We start from the raw sequence: 22,572 nt of genomic DNA, 5'->3' as shown, positions 1-22,572 counted from the left end.
AACTTTGTGGGCGGGACTCTGGATCGGTTGCTATTTTGCCGGCGGGATAAATGACTTTGCGCCTGGCGCAAATCTAAAATCGGTAGGTCCGAAGTAGCTACATTACTAATGGGTCTGGTTTGGGCGTAACGTGCAATAAACCAATCAGAAGGTCATCTCACATTCCCTTTAAGAGCAGCGCTTGTTCCATGGCGGATTGCTATTATAACGGCGGATTTGCCAGGCGCACGACAGGAGCGGTTCACAGCCGAGGACACCGACGTTCTAGTCAGGGCCGTAACAGATAGAGAAGTGACATTGTATGGGAAAGGCAGAGCAGTTTTCTCATTGCACTAAATTGACCGCTCATGCTGCTCATTCAAATTCTTATTCCTTTTTTTAATTTATTTTTTAAATTGTTATATTTTTAATTGGTTTAGTTCTTAGAATTAGTTTAACTATTATATTTTTTTTTTAACTTAATTTAAGACCCGTATATGTTTATTGTTTGCACCTTCCTGCCACAGTAAATTCCGTGTTTGTGTAACATAGGCTACATGGCGAATAAACCGAATTCTGATTCTGATGGAGATGGGAGAAGAAACCCACCCAAATTAGATTTTAGCATACATACAGATTTCTCATGAAAATATTTTTTTAATCATTGAAGAAATGTAACACGCCATAAATCAAAACAATGTAACGTAGCTTCGCAGAAAGAAGACCCTGGCCTCGCCAGCAGTGCGCACGGACCAAGCTTGCGCCCTTAAAATAGCATCTGAATAACGCGCCATTGACTTTAGACTACGTTTGTCCTGGTCAGTGGCGGAATTGTTTTTCTGAAACTGCAAAATAGCACCAGGGAACGTTTGCGCCGGAACACGCCTCCTTTTTTCGCTGAACCGCCCCCGGGAGCTCAAAGAGAGAGAGAAACTCACACACACACACATAAGAAACACACACTCACTGCAAGACTTGGAACACACACACTTACACACACAGATAACACAGATCATTCCAATCAATTCAGCTAATTTAAATACCAACGTAGTTTAATAACAGAAAGAGGATGTGTCATAAGGTTCCATTCATCCATCATCTGCCGCTTTTCCGGGGATCGGGTCGCGGGGGCAGCAACCTAAGCAGGGAGGCCCAGACTTCCCTCTCCCCGGCCACTTCCACCAGCTCTTCCTGGGGGACCCCGAGGCGTTCCCAGGCCAGCCGAGAGACATAGTCCCTCCAGCGTGTCCTGGGTCTTCCCCGGGGCCTCTTCCCAGTGGGACGTGCCCAGAACACCTCACCAGGGAGGCGTCCAGGAGGCATCCTTATCAGATGCCCGAGCCACCTCAACTGGCCCCTCTCGACGCGGAGGAGCAGCGGTTCTACTCTGAGCCCCTCCCGGATGACCGAGCTTCTCACCCTATCTCTAAGGGAGAGCCCGGACACCCTGCGGAGAAAACTCATTTCGGCCGCTTGTATTCGCGATCTCGTTCTTTCGGTCACTACCCACAGTTCGTGACCATAGGTGAGGGTAGGAACGTAGATCGAATGGTAAATAGGTTAGGTCATAAGGTTAGGGTTATACTCAATTCTAAAATACTCTATTCTCCCCACCGTGCTCCCTCCACAGTCTGGGTCAAACTTGTATCGTCATCTGATAATGGTTAGATGGACAGATTTCATTACTAAATTCAGCTGAATATAATCACTTTAGATGAGTTCTAATGAAACAATTGTAATAGTCAGTGCCAATGCCCCTAACACAACCACAGAGCACATCCTCTCTGATAAACACTGAATATTATGATAAAGTGACTGATTGAGAGGTTCTTGGATTGAAACCCAAACTTTCCTTCACATCTCCCCCTGGTCTTCCCATGGTGCCCCCCCATCTCTCCCCTGGTCTAACCCTTTACCCTGGTGTTTCTCCTCCAGGGTATCAACCTGTCTGGGGGCCAGAAGCAGCGCGTGAGCCTGGCAAGGGCGGCCTACAGCCAGGCTGATGTGTACCTGCTGGACGACCCTCTCTCTGCTGTGGACTCCCATGTCGGGAAGCACCTGTTTGAGCAGGTGCTAGGACCCAACGGACTGCTCCGCGACAAGGTCAGTGTCACACACAAGCATGCCCGCGCACACACACGCAAGCGCACACACGTACACACGCGCACACACACACAGAGTAGATGAGGAGACCTCGGTATGCTCCAGTTTGGTACGATCAATCAACCTCCGTTGTGTACTACTACTTCTGCACTGTTTCCTGTTGTCATCTTGCAGAACGTCAGAGGATATTTGCTATACTGCCCCACGATGGTATTGCACGTTGCGAATATTTAAAAAAATTGCTCACCTGGATTGGTCAATGCTTAAATTACGCTGTCAAAACTCTTCACACACTCAGCAAAACAGAAGTGTGCGTGGACCAAACTGGGAATATTTTTTATTGCTTACACCCAAAATGCATTCAATGACCACATTCTCCAAAATCCATAAACTCTGCTCATTTCTAATCCACCAACTGCGAATCTCAATTTATTTGCAGCACATTTTTCAAACGCAAACACAGTTTCCAAAACTGTTAAAAACACATTCAAAGCCAAATCATGGCATATGTCTTGCTTTTTTGCAGTAACCAGATTGAAATATATTGAAATTCTTAGAAGAATATTTAAGCTAATCATTCAAACACAGCTGATTGCAATTTCAGCAGTTTTTTGTCTCGTAACCAAACCAACAAAAGGGGACGGCTTTGGAATGTACAGTGGAATTTACAGTTTAGAAAAATGGATCAAGGAAGACAAGTGTTGGTGGATAAAGAAGAGAGGAAGGGAGAGGGAGAATGCGTGGAGGACAAGGAAGAGGAAGAGTGATGGTCTCTGACGAGATAGGGACCACAATTATGACCAAATGCAGGAGAGAGGGAGAACTAGGACCCTCACAGTACTGTGCAGCATGAGTGATTACACTGTACATTTTATTTTTAGTACTTACTATTGCAATTGCATTATCATTGTTTGTTTTTTTTTCCACTTTTTGTACACAAAAAATGTACAAAACATTCTAAAGCAAAGTGCAACATTTCTTATTGGAGACTTCGGAACTCAAAGTGAAAAAGAATTACAGTTTTTCACAATTGTTAAAACACATTTCTTGAAACTGTCATCCATTTTCTCAAAACTGTAAAACACAAAACCAAATCTTCCAAACTACGAAACCTCTGACTCTTCTGGCAAAATCAAACACTCGCCCCTAAACCATTTAACCTGTGCTCAAAATCAAACAATGCTCTCAGATCATAAACACAGCAAATCAATATATAAACACTATGGAGCAATCATTAGACACAACACAAAAAGATGGAGAACACAGCATCTAGGGCATGTAAAGACACATTTGTTTATGTATACACAGTAAATGCATTTAGCAATAAAGAAAATATTACAGTAACCATCACAACTTAGTACTGTCAACAAAGAACAAGGAAAATAGGGTAAAAATCCTCTGGTGTGCTGGATCCAGCCTTGAAAAGACGCCTGTGGCCAATTCCATTGCCTGTAGGAGATTTCCCTTGGTATATGGGTTTTGTCATAGACTTTCCACCGCCACGCAGAGAAAAACTCAATTGTGTTGAGAAAAGGGCTGTATGGTGGAAGGCAAACATTTACAGTAAAGATTGCTGGTTGATGTTGAAATATTGTATATACGGACACCACGGTGAAAGCTGACATTGTCCCAAACCACCATTAGAAACAAGTATGAACAATTTTGAGTCATTGTGTTTTACAGATGACAACTGTGTTGTAGTTGTGTTTACTGTTTGCCGCCTGTGTTTACCGTTTTGCAGCACAGGTGCATCACAAGTAGCCTGGTCCTAACCAGACTCTCGTACATTGCATTTGAACAGAGAGTCTGGCCTCGCTCCATTGACAAGCGTTAACTTCTTTGTAGGCGGGTACTCTGTTGAAGTTTAAAACTATTGAATCTGCCCAGAGCCACTCTGATCTGCCATAACCTATCGCTAGCGTTCGCCTTAGCCAACTCCTTCACCACTACTGTAACGGAGCTAGCTGCCGTAGCTGGAAAATCAAACTGTTCCCGAACCCCGTGGGGAGGGGGGCCACAACATCATGGCCACCAACAAAACTCAGCAAGGATTGTTCTTGCTCCGGCTTTAGCTGTTGGATATTCGGCAGCGTTGCCACAACGGACCGAATGGCTTTGCTCGCATCTTTCTCCGCCGCCATTACGGAACTACAACACAAACTTGCGCAAGACATCAACGTCATCGTTCTCAGCCACTCCCTCTGTTCGCTGATTCGCCAGTAGAAAATCAACCTGAAAAATCTGACTTACGTACCTCATGGCCAAACCTATGTACAGAAGCAAAAATAAAATTGAGCGGAAGTACGTAGGAGGGCAGAACCAGGCTACATCACAAGTGCATCACAGACAATGTATGCTTTCAGACAGGGCCGGAGTGGGGTCACTTTTCAGCCCGGGAGTTTCAGGCCCAAGACCGGCCCTTTTTTTTGTATACCAAACAGGGCCGGATGCAGCCTGCTTTGACTGGGGGTGCAGTGAACTTTTCTGGGGGGTATCATGATTACAGAAAGGGATCGTATTATTTTTTATATTGATACCATTTTTGGGACTGCTTAACGATCCGAGTGTTAATCAGGCCAATCAAGCCAGACCTTGTAAACATTAGGAGCTTTGCCCCAACCTAGGACGTATGGGTTTGATGTGATGCAAGATAGGGACTTCTACAGTTAATGCGAGCGCGCACAGCGCGCGAGCGAAATATTTTGGCCATTATTTGACAGCAAAATAATTTTTTGAGCTTTATGTAAAATAAACACACGTTTTTCAATTGGCAAAACCTTGTCTAGCGATGCCATCACTCCGGCCCTGCTCCCATCCATCCTCCCTGATGTGTATCGTTACGGTATAGGGCCGCCAGTCCTAGCTATCCGTAGCCGATCTGGGAAAACATTTTGGAAAAGTCGGGCTATGTACCCAACCAACTCTATTTGGGAGAACTCCCTCACATGGTACAACCCATGCAGAGGCTGAGGTGTCAGAATGCGGAACGTGTGTAGCCTACTTTAAGAGAAGATAGACTAACGTGACAAATGTCAACAACAAAAAAATCCTCGACCGGCCCAAAAGTGAAGCGGCCCACCGGGAACTCTCCCTATTCTCCCGATTACCCACCCCGGCCCTGTTTTCAGAGTAAGAATAGTTTCCAGTGTTTGAGTGAGCTGAACATTTGGAGACATGTAATGCAGACTGTGAAGAGTTTTGAAAAATGGGTCCTCCGTGTTGACCAATGCATGTAAGAAATGTAAAAAAACTGTTAGCCCTAGAGAGACGTGCACAAAATACGCACCAGAAGAATACAGGACACCTGCTGCAGCCATTATGCATATTGCGTACACATACTTAGTGTGAAGTATATTTGGGCCTTAACACAAATTATACCTCAAGATCTCCTGATTGTCTTGTTGAACCTGTTCAATGACTGTGTGTGTGTGTGTGTGCTTGTGCACGCATGAGTGTGTGTGTCTGTGTGCCTGTGTGGATGCCCATGTGTGTGTTTTTGCGTCTGTGTGTGTGTCTGTGTGTGTGAGTATAGACCCGTATCCTGGTGACACACGGCGTGAGCTTCCTGCCCTATGTGGATGACATTGTGGTTCTGGTGAACGGGGTGGTGTCAGAGGTGGGCTCCTACTCCCACCTGAGGGCTATCAGGGGGGCCTTCGCTGACTTCCTGGACACATACGCCAAGGAAGAGAGCAGCAAGGCTCCCACATCCACAGGTATTTGTCTAACTCCTGCTGTGTGTCTAACTCCTGGTGTGTGTGTCTTAACCTCCTGCTGTGTGTCTAACTCCTGCTGTGTGTCTAACTCCTGCTGTGTGTCTAACTCCTGCTGCTGTGTGTCTAACTCCTGCTGCTGTGTGTCTAACTCCTGCTGCTGTGTGTCTAACTCCTGCTGCTGTGTGTCTAACTCCTGCTGCTGTGTGTCTAACTCCTGCTGCTGTGTGTCTAACTCCTGCTGCTGTGTGTCTAACTCCTGCTGCTGTGTGTCTAACTCCTGCTGCTGTGTGTCTAACTCCTGCTGTGTGTCTAACTCCTGCTGCTGTGTGTCTAACTCCTGCTGCTGTGTGTCTAACTCCTGCTGCTGTGTGTCTAACTCCTGCTGCTGTGTGTCTAACTCCTGCTGCTGTGTGTCTAACTCCTGCTGCTGTGTGTCTAACTCCTGCTGCTGTGTGTCTAACTCCTGCTGCTGTGTGTCTAACTCCTGCTGTGTGTCTAACTCCTGCTGTGTGTCTAACTCCTCCTGGTGTGTGTGTGTCTTAGGTCTTAGTCTTCGCGGTCTTTGTGGACACTTTAGTGGTTGTGTGCGAGTCTAACTCTGTGTGTGTGCATGTGTGTGTGTGTGTGTGTGTGTGCGCAGCCCCAGAGGCAGAGACCGAGCAGGTGGAGCTGGAGCCGGAGGGACTCGAGGCTGGGGCTGACTCTCCTCTGGAGGATGTTGTCTCCACCTCCCTGAAGAGGGGGAGCAGTATCCGACGCAGTCAGCACAACGGCAGGTAGGTCTGCGTGCGCATATGTGTAGGTAGGTAGGTTCTGTAGGTAGGTAGGTAGGTAGGTACTGTAGGTAAGTAGGTAGGTAGGTAGGTACTGTAGGTAGGTAGGTACTGTAGGTAGTTGGGTAGCTAGGTAGGTACTGTAGGTAAGTAGGTACTGTAGGTAGGTAGGTAGGTAGGTAGGTACTGTAGGTAGGTAGGTACTGTAGGTAGGTAGGTAGGTACTGTAGGTACTGTAGGTAAGTAGGTAGGTAGGTACTGTAGGTAGTTGGGTAGCTAGGTAGGTACTGTAGGTAGGAAGGGAAGGAAGGTAGGTAGGTAGGTAGGCATGTACTGTAGGTAGGACGGTAGGTAGTTACTGTTGGTAGGAAGGTAGGCTGGTACTGTACATAGGTAGGTAGGTCGGTAGGTAGATAGGTAGGTAGGTAGGTACTGCAGGTAGGTACTGCAGGTAGGTAGGTACTGTAGGTAGGTAGGTATGGGGGTTTCACACAAGAACTATACAGTAACAAATAAGTATTGTGTGCAATACCATGCCATGCATGCTGCCAATATGTGTGTGTCACACTCACAGAAATATTTAAGCCTAATCTTTTAGATTTATGTAATTTAATTGCATATAGAATTTCCATTCATTTACATTACATAGTTTGAATTTAAACAAACTAATAAACTTAATATGATTTGTATTTGTCAATGTAATAAAATGTATTAGTTTGAAATGCATAAAAGCAGGTTTATGTAAATAAAGACTATTTGTTTGAAATGCATTATAGGCAGGTTTACAGGATAAACCCTATTTATTCAAAATGGATAAGATGCATGTACTTTTTATTAATAGCCTAAGGATTTTAGATCCCATAACATTTACGGTAAAAAACTGGCAGCTGTGGTTGCCTGAAATCTACTGTAAAAAATATGGTCGAAATGTTCTTCTGTTAACAGTATACTTAAAAGTGAACTGTAACATTTACAGTAAAAACTGGCAGTTTTGGCAAATACTTTTTTATTTACATGTATTCATTATTTAAATACCACAAAGTCAATACATACTTTGGACGTTGGCTTCAGCTTGCAGAACAAACATTTTGAATAATTGCAATCTTTACCAGAAAGCCACACATTCAATAACCTTAAGACAATGCATTCTACAGAATGGTAGGGATGGGACGTATGGCACTGACGCATCGATGCTTGTGTCGCAAAACCAATACGCACAGTTTCGAAAAAGTGTTTTGGAGCTTGTATCAAATTACGAAACCACGTGATAGATGACGTTCAACGCTTCAAACGTCACAAACTGGTTCGAAGTTTTGCCGCTCTTCTGAACCAGAGCAATAGAAGGAACGAAGCCACCGCTTCTTGTTAAAGACAAATCTCACATTGCCAGAGAAGCAGCACCAGGCATCGCTCGAGTTTCTTCCATCGGTCATTATTATTTAGCCAAATCCGTATTGTAATAATTATAAATCCGTGTACTTGAGTGTTGTGTTAATTTATTGAAATGAAACGTAACATGATAGGACTAGGTAGGTCTATACAGTGCCCAGAAAACAAATGTTGATGATTCTTCAACATTGTCAACAGTAATAATAATTAGTAAATATAAAGTCCCTCCAGTTCACAATAGGCCTACATATCACAAATGTTAAGAACAAGAAAAAATCTGTGTAATCTAGTTTAATTTATATACAAACCGTATCGTATAAAGTCCGTCCACCCGCATCAACAGGTAACGGCTTTTTCGGTGGTGTAGCTGATTAAAGCGTTGTACGACAACGTATTGATAATGCGAGTCTGGTAACCCGAGTTCGCGCCCCAGTGCAGGGAACCTCGGAAGATATTCTTTAACTTTTACTGTGAGAAAATGATATAATTCTAACGGCCTTCAGATGTATCACAACATTTTAATGTGTGAGCACTAATATCAGATAAAAATGAACACATGTAGCCTTAATTAAAATATTAAATAACGTAGGGTAGTCTACCGTCGGAGACAACCACTACGCCTCATTCAGCCAGTTTAAACGGCTGCTATATGACGCTGTTCATTTTCAATGCACCGATAGTTCGGCTCTTTGGGCCGGCACAATCCGGAAGAAACCACCAAAGCTTCACAAGGCATCGTTCGCCCATCCCTACAGAATGGATTAATGAACCAAATTCTTGGGTTAGGGTTAGAACTTTGTTATGGGCAGGTGGTGAGGGGTTCGGACAGAACTTCCCCAACTGCTAAAAAAAATGATAGGAAACACTGCATAAGTACACATATAAACATAACTATTGCTATAGCCATCCTTTTCTAAACCAAACACTGCAATCTAAAGGAAAACCCAGGCCCATTCCAACCTATTGAGTTTACAGGCTTACGATAAACAGCCTGCTGTAAAAGCATTTAGGACACACAATATGCTATAACTTATAACAGTGATATATTCTCGGGCTAAACATATTTTTATGCATCTTCACCCCAACTGATGTTCTGGGCGTTGATAGTTGTTTGTTGTGTGGTCAAGGCCAGAGGTAACATCTGACGCACTCTCCATAGTAGGCTACATAACTGTTGTCTGCTCAAATGACTGTGTCCTTGGGCAAGGCACTTCACCCTACTTGCCTCGGGGGAATGTCCCTGTACTTTCTGTAAGTCACTCTGGATAAGAGTGTCTGCTAAATGTCAATGTATTGCACTACTCAAGTCATTTTTGATGAAGAAAAGAAAATCTAAGGAGACCTGTTGCTAAAGACTATAAAAAATCCATAAAAAAACAATGTGCCAAGATTTTTTAACAATGTATCTACATATATATATATATATATCTGGTGAAGGGCTGTAGCATGGGCCAACATAATTATGACCATGATTCGTCATTAGGCTCCTTAACATCACTGCAAAAGAGCTGCAGTTCCTGTGCAGACAGGAGAACCTAGCAGAACAACCATCTCTCCAACTCTCCATCGTAGCCAAAGCCCACCTGAGAGGTCACGACAGCTAGCCAGACTCGTTAGATCAGAGAGGTATATTAACATCGCATTGTTTGAGTATCGTAAAAGTCGAGACTTCAGGACCCCGGGTTCTGGACTGGATGGAGTCCAGAACCCGGAACACTGAAGCTATGTAGGAGTGTCTCTTTTTAGTACAGGTTTACTGTGCAACACTAGTTCACTCCATACATATATACACACATGGAATAGTAAAATTCTAATTGTCTAGAGCTGTACTGTAATTACAACTCTAAAACACTGTACTGGTTGTAACAAAACCAGGCTGCAACACCACTCAGTCCTGGAATGTAGAGTCTGCAATGTACCATGTTCTCTACTCTTACCATGTTCTCTACTCTCTACTCTTCTCTTGGAAGTCGCTTTGGATAAAAGCGTCTGCTAAATGAATAAATGTAAATGTAATGTAAATGTACTCATACTGGAACAGAAGGGAAAGAAGGGGTGGGGGGGAGAACGATAAGGTCTCTTCACTGGCATAGCTTTGTTTTCCAGCTATGAGCCTTTCTTGACAGTTCACCCACATCCAGCTCCATGATGATCTTCTGAAATGTCTTTAACGTGTAGCGGAGCTTTGTAGGGTACTGCATGTTCAAGGTAGCCTGACGTTGTCATACTCATAATTCTAGTCAGAATATGAGTCTGATACCGCTCCGTTGGGCTGTGAGTATCGGGCGTGTTTCAACCGAACTCGGAAAAAAATGCCTCTTCGCTCAATTGTATAGACCTACAACCAATTAGAGCAACGTAGTATGTTGTTTGTTGAAAACTAATTCAACCCAAGCGCTCTTTGGTGACGTGGTTGATTACGTTTCTGTTGATCATCTGTCCATCATCGTATAAAGCCCGCCCTGACAATTCGATTGGTCCGAACAGCTCTTGTTCGGACATAGTTTTTCCCCAACCGAGCGACCCCAGACCCAACTTCCTGACCAAATTTTTTTGTGGGCGGGGCTAAGTTCGGCTGGCACCCAGGCTATGTTCAAGGCATAAAAGAGCCCAAACAACATTGCAGAAGCAAGTGCTACACTCTCAAGATCTTGAAGCACCATCACACCCTTGAGGACTATCCTGACGTCAGAAGGGTTCACTGCTGGCAGTGTCTTTCATGACATAGATCCCCACTGTCGTTCTCTCTATGGCACTGAGGAAATCGTCTCAGCCATTTCCTGGTGAAAAGAACATAGAATGCAATTCTTTAATGATAGGTTCAGCATTTTGTCACTTGGCTTGTAAACAATTCAACAGGGTGATAATTTATACCTTTAGCAAGGATAAAATTTATCTTATCTGAAAATAGACAAAAAACTTAAATAAATCCACTGTTTATGACCTCCTACCCAGGCAAAACCGCTGCAGGTCAGAAGGTATGTTTTCTCTCCTGTGTGTGTGTTTGAATGTCGGTCTGTATGTGTGTGAACACATAAAAAAAAACTACCAGACCGATTTGTATGAAACTTGGTGAAGGGGTGTAGCATGGGCCAACATAATTGGGTGTGCTTTGCCTTCGGCAAGGGCACAACCTTTGTTCTCTCACATATATATTATTATTTTTATTATTCTTTTTGCCCCCCTAAAACTCAGTCAATATTTGGCCTACATAGACAACCTAGGTGTCAAAAGTTTCGTCTTGGTAGCGATTGAGTTGCTTCTATTGGGATTTACGTTCCGTTGCATGGTTTAAGTGGAAATTAAGTTTTTGTGGCGAAAAGTGAAGCTAACGGTGGCTAACTTGCTAGCCACAGTCAATGACGCTACTTACGTTACTAACGTCACGAAAACGTGTGACTACCTCTAGCAGAACATTAGTTTAGCAGCTCGTTAACTTCTGGGAGATAGCTAAGCTAACTGCTTTACTGCAAGGCAGCTGCAGAAACGCCACAAGCAAAGAGGCCAGGGTGATAACTATTTACTAATTTTACTTTGTGATATGACACACAATTGTGACGTGTAATGTACAATATAAGCTGATTTTATTAAGGAAGTACATCTACTTTCGGAAACAGTCTACTATGTCACTGAAGTATTAGCATCATGACATTAGCCTCTGTTGCCCGGGCAACACATACTACAGTGGTCTATGATGCATCTGTTTTCAATCGTTAAAATAAACATTCCTCACAAATACATTTTCGTTGTAGGATTTATTATGACATTACATTACAAGTAAACGATTTGTGGGTGAAATTATCATTACCTGTGGTTTCAAACCAGTGTTGCTCACTGAAACGCTGTAGCCTACGCGAGACACTACAAAAACATTACAGTACACAGCTGTAGGAAGTCAAACGGCGACAGAACATGTTCGGCACTCCCCTTACTTAAATCAAAAATCTATCTAACTACTAACCTTAACTTCATTGCCACAGCCTAAACTTTGTCAATCTGTTCATGAAAATAATTAATTTCAGCCTAAACCGTACAACGGAACGTTAAATCAAATTCAACCAACGCAATCGCTACCAAGACGAACACAGCAGTAGTCTAGTACTGTACCGTAGTAGTACAATTTACCGGGGCAGCTTCTCCACACAGGGCTATATCGCACTTGGCGTTGTTACTGACAATGATCGCTACCAGTGAGCTTTTTATGAAAGCGATTTTCCACTAAATAAATGTCAAGCTTATTTACGTTTTTGGGGGCATACTTTCAGTTAGCAGATGGTACTATTTGAATCGCGATTCCATCTTCTACTGCCGGTAACGTCGTACAATAATCTTCAAAGGGGGTTCTTTATTCATGAGTGAATGCAATATGAGTAGGCTAAATTCCTTAAAATATCACGAGAAGGGAATAACTTAAAAGGACGTTTAAGTCATAGAGATTAGGTCAATTTTTACACCGGTCTGCCACATTTATTCGTTTTGATTCAACGATGAGGCTGCCTCTTGCAGGTGAAATGAGAAGACATCTATTTCATTCTACACTTAACTCGTATTTTGAGTTGTAAATGAGCAGCAAAAAAAAGATGCTTTTAAATCTATGTAATTTTTATAAATAATAAGTAGGCCCTATGCATTTTTATATAAAATATACAGAAATATCAAAAAAAAAAATGTTGTAAAAATGTCATTAAAAAACGGACCCCTGTGCAACCGACGCAAGCAAGCACACCCTACAATTTCCCAAGAAATTGTACCCTCTCTAGTTATGACCATGATTCTTCATTAGGCTCCTTAACAATCACTGCAAAAGAGATGCAGTTCCTGTGCAGACAGGAGAACCTAGCAGAACAACCATCTCTCCAACTCTCCATCGTAGCCAAAGCCCACCTGAGAGGTCACGACAGCTAGCCAGACTCGTTAGATCAGAGAGGTATATTAACATCGCATCGTTTGAGTATCGTAAAAGTCGAGACTTCAGGACCCCGGGTTCTGGACTGGATGGAGTGCTACAGAGATGGCTTTCAGCTAGGTTCTCCTGTCTGCACAGGAACTGCAGCTCTTTTGCAGGGATTGTCTCTTATGTATGCACAAGAACACTGAAGCTATGCAAGTGTCTCTTTAGTACAGGTTTACTGTGCAACACTAGTTCACTCCAATTTTAATATTCGCCTGACCCACAGCTGAGTTAGCTAATAGTTAATCCTAAATTTGGAGTCGGGAAAACCTACACATTTGTATATATAATTTGAACAGTACTTGCTACGAGTCTCTATCTCAGGCAACATACTCTATGTTCCTATTTTACTGACGCCAGCCGAAAATTAGCCACCCTATCTGAAGGTTCTAGCATCGACCATGTGAGACTTAGAGCTAGCTATAAAACTAGACGAAAATGTTTGGTATCATGACGGATTTACTGGATTTGATTATTCAAAATAATGTAGTACGGTATTAACTGCACAAGTAAAACATAAGTACGCACACGGATTACTAGCAGACAAATTGGATGACTGCAGATATCTTACCGTTACAGAGCAAAAGTCACGATCCTGGCAGGCAGAACTGAGTTGAAATGGTGGAAAAGAAAAACGGTTGGGAAAGCGCGAAATCTGACGTCATTTCCACCTCAAAACAATTTCACTTCCCGAAAATTGCATGTAAACCAAGCAAGCCCCCACCCCTCGCCCCTCGGCTTGAAGCAACGGCCCCGGTGGATGTAGGTGGTATTGCATTTCGTGTTTGACCTCCGACTCTTCCGGTCGTTTTTATTCTATTAACTCCAGTCAACATTTACAAAACTATCTCCCCCAATAATTTTTGTTCGATTCTCGAACCTGGCTCATACTACTAGCTTTTTCATAGAATAATTTTTCCTGATTTTTGCTAAGTTTGAAACCAATCCAAAATGAGTAAACTAGCACCCCATTTATTTGATTACGTCAATAAAAGTTGCCTGCAAATGTGCTCGCGGATACTAACAGGGCACGAGCACAAAGGTTCACATTGGCCGATAGCCGATTTACCTGGTGCCCTGTTGTAGCAAGTTTAGCAAATGGTTGTCACACATACATGAAATGTTGTTAATATAGTTTATTCCCGTTATTTTAAAATAGATTTGATTTTTCGTAAAAACGTTCATGACATGATGGCAAATATTATATTATGTGAGCATAGATTGTTGACATGTCTATCTGGAGCAAAGACGAAGATTAATAGTACTTTAATTGATAACCACAATAGGAAATGATATATATATATTTAAATAATATTAGTCTTGCCTTCAGAAGCTTTTGTTAAACACACTCATTATTCTTTTTTTGATCGTGTCAAAGCCAGACTGCTTTTGTGGGACAATGAAGGTCCTCAGTGACTCTGTTTCACCCCCACTTATATCTGATGGAAACGTCTTGTGTATATAGTTCTGTTAATATGCCCCTTTCAAAGGAACGTTCAATAAAGTAGATTATATTTTAGACACACTTCTCAATTTATTACATTATTACCAAGTCTTGTTAGATCACGTTATATCCATTAATAGGCGTTTGGGTTAGGGTTAATGTAGGTTGAACATATAAAACACAAGCCACATTTCTACACTGATGTTAAATTGAAGGCAGTGTGATTTTCGTGGCATTTCGTTTGAATATAAAGTTGACAGTAAGCTATGGTAAGTCTGCATTATGGAAGATTGCTGTTACAAAGATAACTATTAAGCTTTCTTTGCCTGGCGAGAACAACGACGGAGCTAAGTGTTCATGTTAACAGTTTATTTAATCCGATACAATGCGTTGGAAATCATACTCAAATCACGAAGAAAAAAAACAACATATGTGATGAGTTCCATCTAGAATAGACCTATATTTAGCCCTATAGTCTATTTCTAAAAAACAAGTGAATGGAATACTATACAGTGACAGCATACATTTCCGTAAAGTTTGCATCATGTCTGATTTTTATCGGACTAGTACCCCATTCTGCCACTGCAATGCCTTAGCTCACACGCTCGCGACCATATAAATCTATGCTCGCGACTGGTTGTCGCAAAGTATGACGTGTACAGCTAGTTGCAAGCGTGCACGAGGTCTCGGAGCTAGGGAAAAAAAGAGCCACTGTTTAAAGCTAGACCGGAAGAGTCGGAAGTGGAAAGATGGCGCGGTCCAGTTTCGTACTCTCGCTTGCCCCACTGCGCCACTGAGCACTTTTCATAGAAATGAATGGGGACGCCATCTTGGAAGACAAAAGTTGCTTCCTCTAGTTATATTAACTCTATGATGTAAACCAATCTCATACCTTTTAACTACTTGAATCTTGCTTGTTTCACAGTTGACCATATTTAAAACATTTTAGTATGTTTTAATTGATTATGTTTAATATGGTGGAGTCAGATGGCTAAGCGTTGAGGGAGTCGGGCTAGTAATCTGAAGGTTGCCAGTTCGATTCCCATCCGTGCCAAATGACGTTGTGTCCTTGGGCAAGGCACTTCACCCTACTTGCTTCGGGGGGAATGTCCCTGTACTTACTGTAAGTCGCTCTGGATAAGAGCGTCTGCTAAATGACTAAATGTAAATGTAATATATTTAAGAATTAATAGACTTATGCTAATTCTAAGAAATTTTTATGAATACATTTTGAGACAATGACTATTTAAATCAAATCTAATGGATGGAAATACTTAATTATAAAATATGCCATGATTCATTTCTGTGAGTGCAGGTTTAGCGTTATCTTGGGTCATATCGCTATCATATCTTCCTTCCCCGCATCCACGCACTGAGGAGAGGGAACACTGGAAGGAGGGATGTGTGTCAGGAAGGATAGGATTACTTTCACTAGCTTGAATGACAGAATTTCAATAAATTCAAAATGTACTACAAAATTGACTTGTACAAAAATGTCCTTAAAGGATTCATTACTAATTTCAATTGTGTGTGTGGCGTGTGTAAAGGTATGTGTTTGTGGTGTGTGTTAATAATTCTATTATTATTGAGTGTGTTTCTAATTGTGTGTGTGTTTGTGTGGGGGTGTGTGGGTGTGTTGCGTGTGTGCGCGCGTGTGTGTGTGTACAGTGTCAGGTTGAGGAAGAACAGCTCCATACAGAAACCCCAAAACCCTGATGAGACCAAGAAAGGACAGAGGCTCATTGAGAAGGAAACCATGGAAACTGGTCAGGTAAGTCATACACAAGTCTCTCACACACACACACAGACTCACACACACTCACACACACACTTACTAATTCACTCACCCACCCACACACAATAACCATTCCCCCTCTTGTCCAGGTGAAATTCTCACTCTATATCCAATACCTGAGTGCCATGGGCTGGGTCTACTCCTCCATGGTTTTCCTGGTCTACTTCATCCAGAACATTGCTTTCATCGGCCAGAACTTGTGGCTCAGCCACTGGACCAATGATGCGGTGGAGTACTTCAACATGACCTACCCCACCTGGAAGAGGGACACCAGAGTGGGCATATTCGGAGTGCTAGGCGTGGCCCAAGGTAACCATGGTTTCAACCCACTGCTCTTGTCATCAATGCTTGCTTGCTTTGCTGTAGTTGCTGTTATATTTTCAGTTTGACTGATTGTGTTGACATTTCTGGTGTAATTGATCTATAATATGTTGGAATCTATCATCTAAGAGATGCATCTAGTGTCATAGAACATTGCGTTCTGTACAGTTTCTTGGTTGATATGGTTAAAATCTACATTGCTTAAATAGAGTGAGTTCTTAGTTTGAGCCCTCAGTATTTCATCCAACCTCACAGAACCTATGGTCGGCAAACTAGCGTCTGTTCTCCTTGAGAAGTTATGGTTGGCTAAATAGCATTGGTTCCCTGAGAAGCTCTGGTCCGCTAACTAGTATAATCCTTGAGAAGCTCTGGTCCATTTGCTATCTAGCGTCTATCAGCCTTGACAAGCTATGGTCCACTAGCTAGTATCCAGAGGCGTTTCTAGGATCAGACCTTTGGGGGGCTCAGCCCCCAATGAGAATGTGACATGGATACAGTGCCTTGCAAAAGTGTTAAACCCCCTTGCTAAAAATCACAAATTTCACTGGATAACAATTGATAAATGTATTTATTATTATGCAAAATATTCTCAGCTCAGTGGTTGAACAGGTGAAATGCATCTGCCTCACACTTCTGTTCCTCCAGCAGCTGTTCTCCAGGGAGACAGAGGGCCCTATCTTGCACCCAGCGCAATTACATTTGTACACCGAGGCCTGTATCATTCCTATTTTGCACTCGACGCACAGCGTACTTTTACCATCCACAGACGCACGTAAATAAGGACGAAGCTAATTTATGTGGGTTTCTCCCACAATGTCATTTCTCTGTCTTTTACAGCCCTGACGAGAACGTCGGTCTCCTCGGCTGTAAACCGCTGCTGGCGTGCGCCTGGCATATTCCCCCGTTATAATAACAATCCGCCATGGAACAAGCGCGCCTGCTTTTAAAGGGAATATGAGATTTTGCTCTGATTAGTTTATTGCACGTTACGCCCAAACCACACCTATGGGTAATGTAGGTACTTCAGACCAACCCATTTTAGATTTGCGTCGGGCGCAAGAGTCATTTAACCTGCCGGTATAATAGCAACAGCGCCTGAGTTCCGCCCACAAAGTTAGGCCTACTTGCGTTTTGCGTTTGATACTAGCGTTTCAGATCGTTTAAATAGGGCCAGTGTGTGTGTTTGCAGAAAACCCCCCACACAGATACCCAGACAAGGGTTGTCTTTATCACCCACAAATGAGGGGGCGTTTCTCCACAGGGGGTAAAGCACTCCTTTTGATGGTTGATGAAGGGCTCAGAACGACACTGTTCTATTTTTGGTCTGAAACATCAGTTTAGATGTTGTTGACAACATTGTGTTGTTCTTATTGTTATGCTGTTAGGAACACATGTTGGAGTAAGTTGTCAAGCTCAACACTTGAACTCCCTTTAGTTGCTGCTTTTGAGTTGAAGTGTTGCTGGTCTCCTGTTTTTTTGCTGTGATTCTTAGAGATAAATGGGGTTGCAAACTTTTAAAAATTAAAATAAAGGATTAAACAGGGCTAAACAGCCTAATAAACACACACCTGCCGCCTTAACAACGTCGTCAAAAAATATAAATGTTATCGCACAATGTTAACCCCAGAAAGCGGTTTTAACAAACTGTGAACCTAACCTGAACTCTGAGTTGATTTACCCTAAAATGGGTAACTCTGACTATTCGGTTCGAGAACAGTTGATTTGAATCACTATACAGGGTCTTCAAAACACAGTTTGAGATTTGTTCAACCTTTATTGTATTTGTGAAAATGCAAAAAGAATTGTGCTGGCTTGAACCCCAGAATCACTGCTTGCAGCTACCATTTTCCCCTGCTGTCTCTTTGCATTTGAGAGCCAGCAGTCTTGCGCAGCAGTTCAGTCAGTGTATAAAGTAGTGGGAATCCTGTCAAGAACCCAACCCCCCCTGTCACCCTCTACCCAAGCATCACTGCTCATATGATTGTAGGCATACGAGAAATCCTTTTACAATAACCTACAGTATGCCAGAATTACTTACACCACACCCCTATCTAGACTTGAGTCAAGATATTCTTCCAAGTCCTTTCCTGTCCCTCATCTCTGAGATTGTGTTGTGACAGTGAGGGGTTTGTGATTGGATGGGCAGGTGTGGGCACGGATCCTCCACTCCCGGCTGTTTGGCAATGTCAGTCACAGTCAGAAATAGTGAGTCATCATATTGAGCTTTCATACATCCCCAAAGTACCTGAGTCGGTAGAAGAAAAATAAAAAAGATGTCCTGATTCTTCACAGAAATGTGATTTGTTCTAAATTGGTTCCTTATCCTGCTGGCTCTTCAAGCTGTGTTCTGATATGGTCTTACTCTGGCAGCCTGTGATGGGGTTGTAGGAATGGGGTATATGAGTTTGAAAGTGTACACTCTATAGAGTTAGACTAAGGATCACCTGACTGACTGTCTGGCTCCCTCCCTCCCCCTCTCCCTCTCTCCCCCTCTCCCCCTCTCTCTCTCCCCCCCCCCCCCTCTCTCTCTCTCTCTCTCTCTCTCTCTCTTCCCTCCCCAGGGTGTTTTGTGTTCCTGGGGACCCTCCTCCTGGCCAACGGCTCCATCTCTGCATCACGTATCCTCCACTCCCGGCTGCTGTCCAACATCCTCCGAGTGCCCATGGTCTTCTTCGACACCACGCCATCAGGCAGGGTGGTCAACCGCTTTGCCAAGGTAGCCACCAGCCGGTGCCAACCTTGCACACAACCAACATCACTTCATTGTAAATAGTGCACACAAAAATGTAACCGCAACATGATACAACTGAGTCTAATAAACTATATGGCTCAATTAAACACGAACAGCACCATCCGTGCTAAACCTAAACCCCTGAGACAGGCTATCCCATCAGTTAAAAAGTGAAAGGTTATTGAGTGGGAAATGATTGGATTGAAATCCATTCAATAGGCCTTAATCTATGACTTACATCTAAGTAAGGAGTCTTTCGGTCACAATGAACGTTTATTGGATCTTTTATTTTGGCTCGTTTTTATCTCGGGGGGACAGCGCTTCTGTTCTGCTTCAGTGTGAGGGGATCAAAGTAACACTGGCTGATCACCGGCTCCCAGCAGAGCATTTGTTTGTGGTGTAAATGAGAATAGGACATATCTCCCATCGTCTTCATACCTGCCTTGTTCCCGTGGGAAGCGTTGTTAATAAGCTCCCGTCCTGTTTGGCTCAGGACATGTTCACGGTGGACGAAGCGATCCCCAACTCCTTCCGCTCCTGGATCCTGTGCCTTCTGGGTGTGGTCGGGACCCTCTTCGTCATCTGCCTCGCAACGCCCTTCTTCACCATTGTCATCATCCCTTTGGCCGTCGTCTACTACTTTGTGCAGGTGAGAGACAAGGGGCGCGCGGGGGGGGGGGGGGGGGGGTGGCGGTGGAGGAGGAGGGAGAGGAGAAGCGAAGAGCAGAAGGAGAGGGTCAAGGGGGGGAACAGAAGAGGGGAGGTAGAGGAGAGGGGGAGTAAGGAGAAGAGAGAATGGGTAAAGGGGAGAAAAAAGGAGAAGACAAGCCAAGGGAAATAGAGAGAATGAAAGAAATGGAAAATTGAAAAATGTCTTTGTATATTCACACTATATATCACGTAGTGATTGTGAGTTGAATGATGGAGAAAGTTTTGTGAGAGATAGAGTTGAGTGAAGAAGAGAGTTGACTGATGGAGAGAATTGAATGAAGGAGAGAGTTGAATGAATGACAGTTGAGTGAAGGACAGTTGAGTGAAAGAGGACGTTGAAAGAAGGAGAGTTGTAAGCAGTTGAGACCGTAAGTGTAGTGGAGATATGGAATGTGTTCTAACATTGGGCACTAGCTCTGTATTATCTCTGTGTTCATCCCGGTGTGTCGGCCAGAACACCCTAAGGCCACTGTGTCCAGAGCATGTAAGAAAAATGAGCTGAGAGGGTTTACTTCACTATTTTCTTTCTTTATTCCTCCTCGTTGTGTGCATCTGTATTGTTACGGTGTGTCAAACTGGGTAGTGGAGAAAGATACAAGGTTAAATACCGGACCAAGTTATTTGTAGTTTATTAATAAGAAATGATGCAATCACAAGAATACACAATGAAAACAACACACCAGAATGTTCTTAGTCTAATACAGTGAATCAGTCGATGATGCCAATGCAGCTTCACAGAAACAGAGTCTCAGAATAGATCCAACGAAGGCCTTCGTTGAGGAAGTGGTCGTGACAGTGATCAGAGAGAGTTCTGCCCAGTCCAAGTTCTGTCTCCCTGTCCTCGGGAGACAGGTCTTGTACCCCCCCTGACAGGGAGAACTCTGATAGGTGATTGGTCAGAATACCATGGGGCGGGAATGTGGTTGTCCAATTAAATGTCCAGGGCGTTCATGGTGGCACACGGGGGTAAGCAGTCCAAGGATCTGGTGATGTTCAGAGAGGGAGGGGGCGGAGAAGACCCACAGGTCTGCTCAGGGAGGGGGGCAGACAGTGAGAAAAGGGGGGGGGGGGCAGGGTCTCCGAGGGAATGTGACCTCAGAACAGATTAAATGAGAGTAAGGTAGGCAGACCGGCCAGTCCTGGAGCAGAGAAGAATTACAGTCCCAGCATTACCTTATCTCTCATTTTAACACTCTGCTCCCAAGAGCTGAGTAGCACAGCGGCTTGCACCAGTCCCTGAACACAACAAACTCAACTCCCATGTTGCTCACTTAACCTCGACATTTTTGCACGCACACCACAGTGTTACTTAAAAGGAAACATTTCAGCATGACCTCACTTACTCAGAAACATCTTGATGCCTGATCCCATCTGTTCTTTAATAAATCAATTGATCACAATTGGATATATTTTTTAGTATTAAACGTTACACATTTGATGTACTTGAGGTAGTGATTGGTATAGCAGCATTGATTAGCAGTATAGTTATCATTCCTTCACAGTATGTGTACGGGTGTCTGTATGTGTGTGTGGTCTCCTATAGAAAGGATAACAAAACTACAATGAAGAATAGTACAACACATATGTCCATATGCAGTCACTATGCATTACATTATCAACTTACTTCAAACAATAGTCATAAACTAAGAAATAACGAAATGGATTCAATTATTACTTCGCCGTTCTTTGTAGACATTACGCTTTACATGCCAGATTCGCGGGTCTGGTGAGCCGAGGGCTGAAAACTAGCATGCGTGAAGTCGGATATGATGTCAGCAGACGAGTATCGGAGCTCCTACCTTACAAACTCGCTAACGAAGAAGATATAACTGCCTAAACACAAGAAAATACAATAAAAGAAGTAATACAATTGAAGAAATACTCATTCACGCACAATAATTGTAAAACACTATGGCGATACACCAGACCACAACAGAAAAGCCCCCTTCTATGGGACAGTTACAGTCACATGGGTTGGCTCACCTTATTAATTAAACAATAACCAATCACAACCAAACTAACATTTCAAATTACCTTGGGGCCTATTCTACAGTAAGTGACCAACTGGGCAAGATGTGTGGCAGTTGGTTTGGAGATAAAGTTAGTTGTAGTGATGGGAAGTTTGGATCACTTTACTGATTCGGTTCTTTGAATCTCGTTCAGTAAAATGAACGAATCTTTTTTCGAGTCATTCGTTCATTTCAACGGGGGGGGGGGGGCTATCCGTCCACTGCAAACACGTATCATATTCTCATGTGGGTTAGTGCATGACATGTGCACCAGCAGATACTATTTTAAAAGAAATCCCTGCATTAAAATAATGTATCATGACAGTTTGTATGATTTGGTCAAGTATTATCACACTAGCAATTCATTATCATGGCAAACAATTACACTGCACTAAACTGTAAGTGTAAATGTAAAGTGAAAATAACAAAACCAGTCAGTATGATGACTTGAGCGAATATCATTCACGTCTTACTAAAACAGCGGCCACGCGAAAGGGAATGAGGAAACAGTTTCCTCTACTAAAAAATACAATGCGGGTCACGTGAAAAAAGGATCCAAAGACTCGTAGAAAGACCGAGTCGGGAAATTAACGAATCGTTCGTTTCCTCTAGCTACCACTACAGAGCTGTAATGGCAGAATTCTAGTGGC

General features: G+C 43.1%; 1 protein-coding gene across 2 annotated transcripts in view; it reads left to right on the top strand.

The window, feature by feature from the left end:
* abcc2 (ATP-binding cassette, sub-family C (CFTR/MRP), member 2) overlaps positions 1-22,572 on the top strand; it is a 63,517-nt gene that overhangs the window by 15,788 nt on the left and 25,157 nt on the right. The window contains exons 19-25 of one of the 2 annotated variants that reach the window (XM_062463118.1): positions 1,915-2,082; positions 5,615-5,798; positions 6,439-6,574; positions 16,024-16,126; positions 16,240-16,459; positions 19,033-19,187; positions 19,696-19,851. In XM_062463118.1, coding sequence (XP_062319102.1) covers positions 1,915-2,082; positions 5,615-5,798; positions 6,439-6,574; positions 16,024-16,126; positions 16,240-16,459; positions 19,033-19,187; positions 19,696-19,851 — 1,122 coding nt within the window. The remainder of the gene's footprint in view (positions 1-1,914; positions 2,083-5,614; positions 5,799-6,438; positions 6,575-16,023; positions 16,127-16,239; positions 16,460-19,032; positions 19,188-19,695; positions 19,852-22,572) is intronic. The other variant, XM_062463119.1, reaches the window with a different exon arrangement.

This window comes from Osmerus eperlanus, chromosome 6 (genome assembly GCF_963692335.1).
Source record: "Osmerus eperlanus chromosome 6, fOsmEpe2.1, whole genome shotgun sequence".
NCBI lineage: Eukaryota > Metazoa > Chordata > Actinopteri > Osmeriformes > Osmeridae > Osmerus > Osmerus eperlanus.
This window is presented reverse-complemented; position numbering and strand designations above follow the sequence as displayed.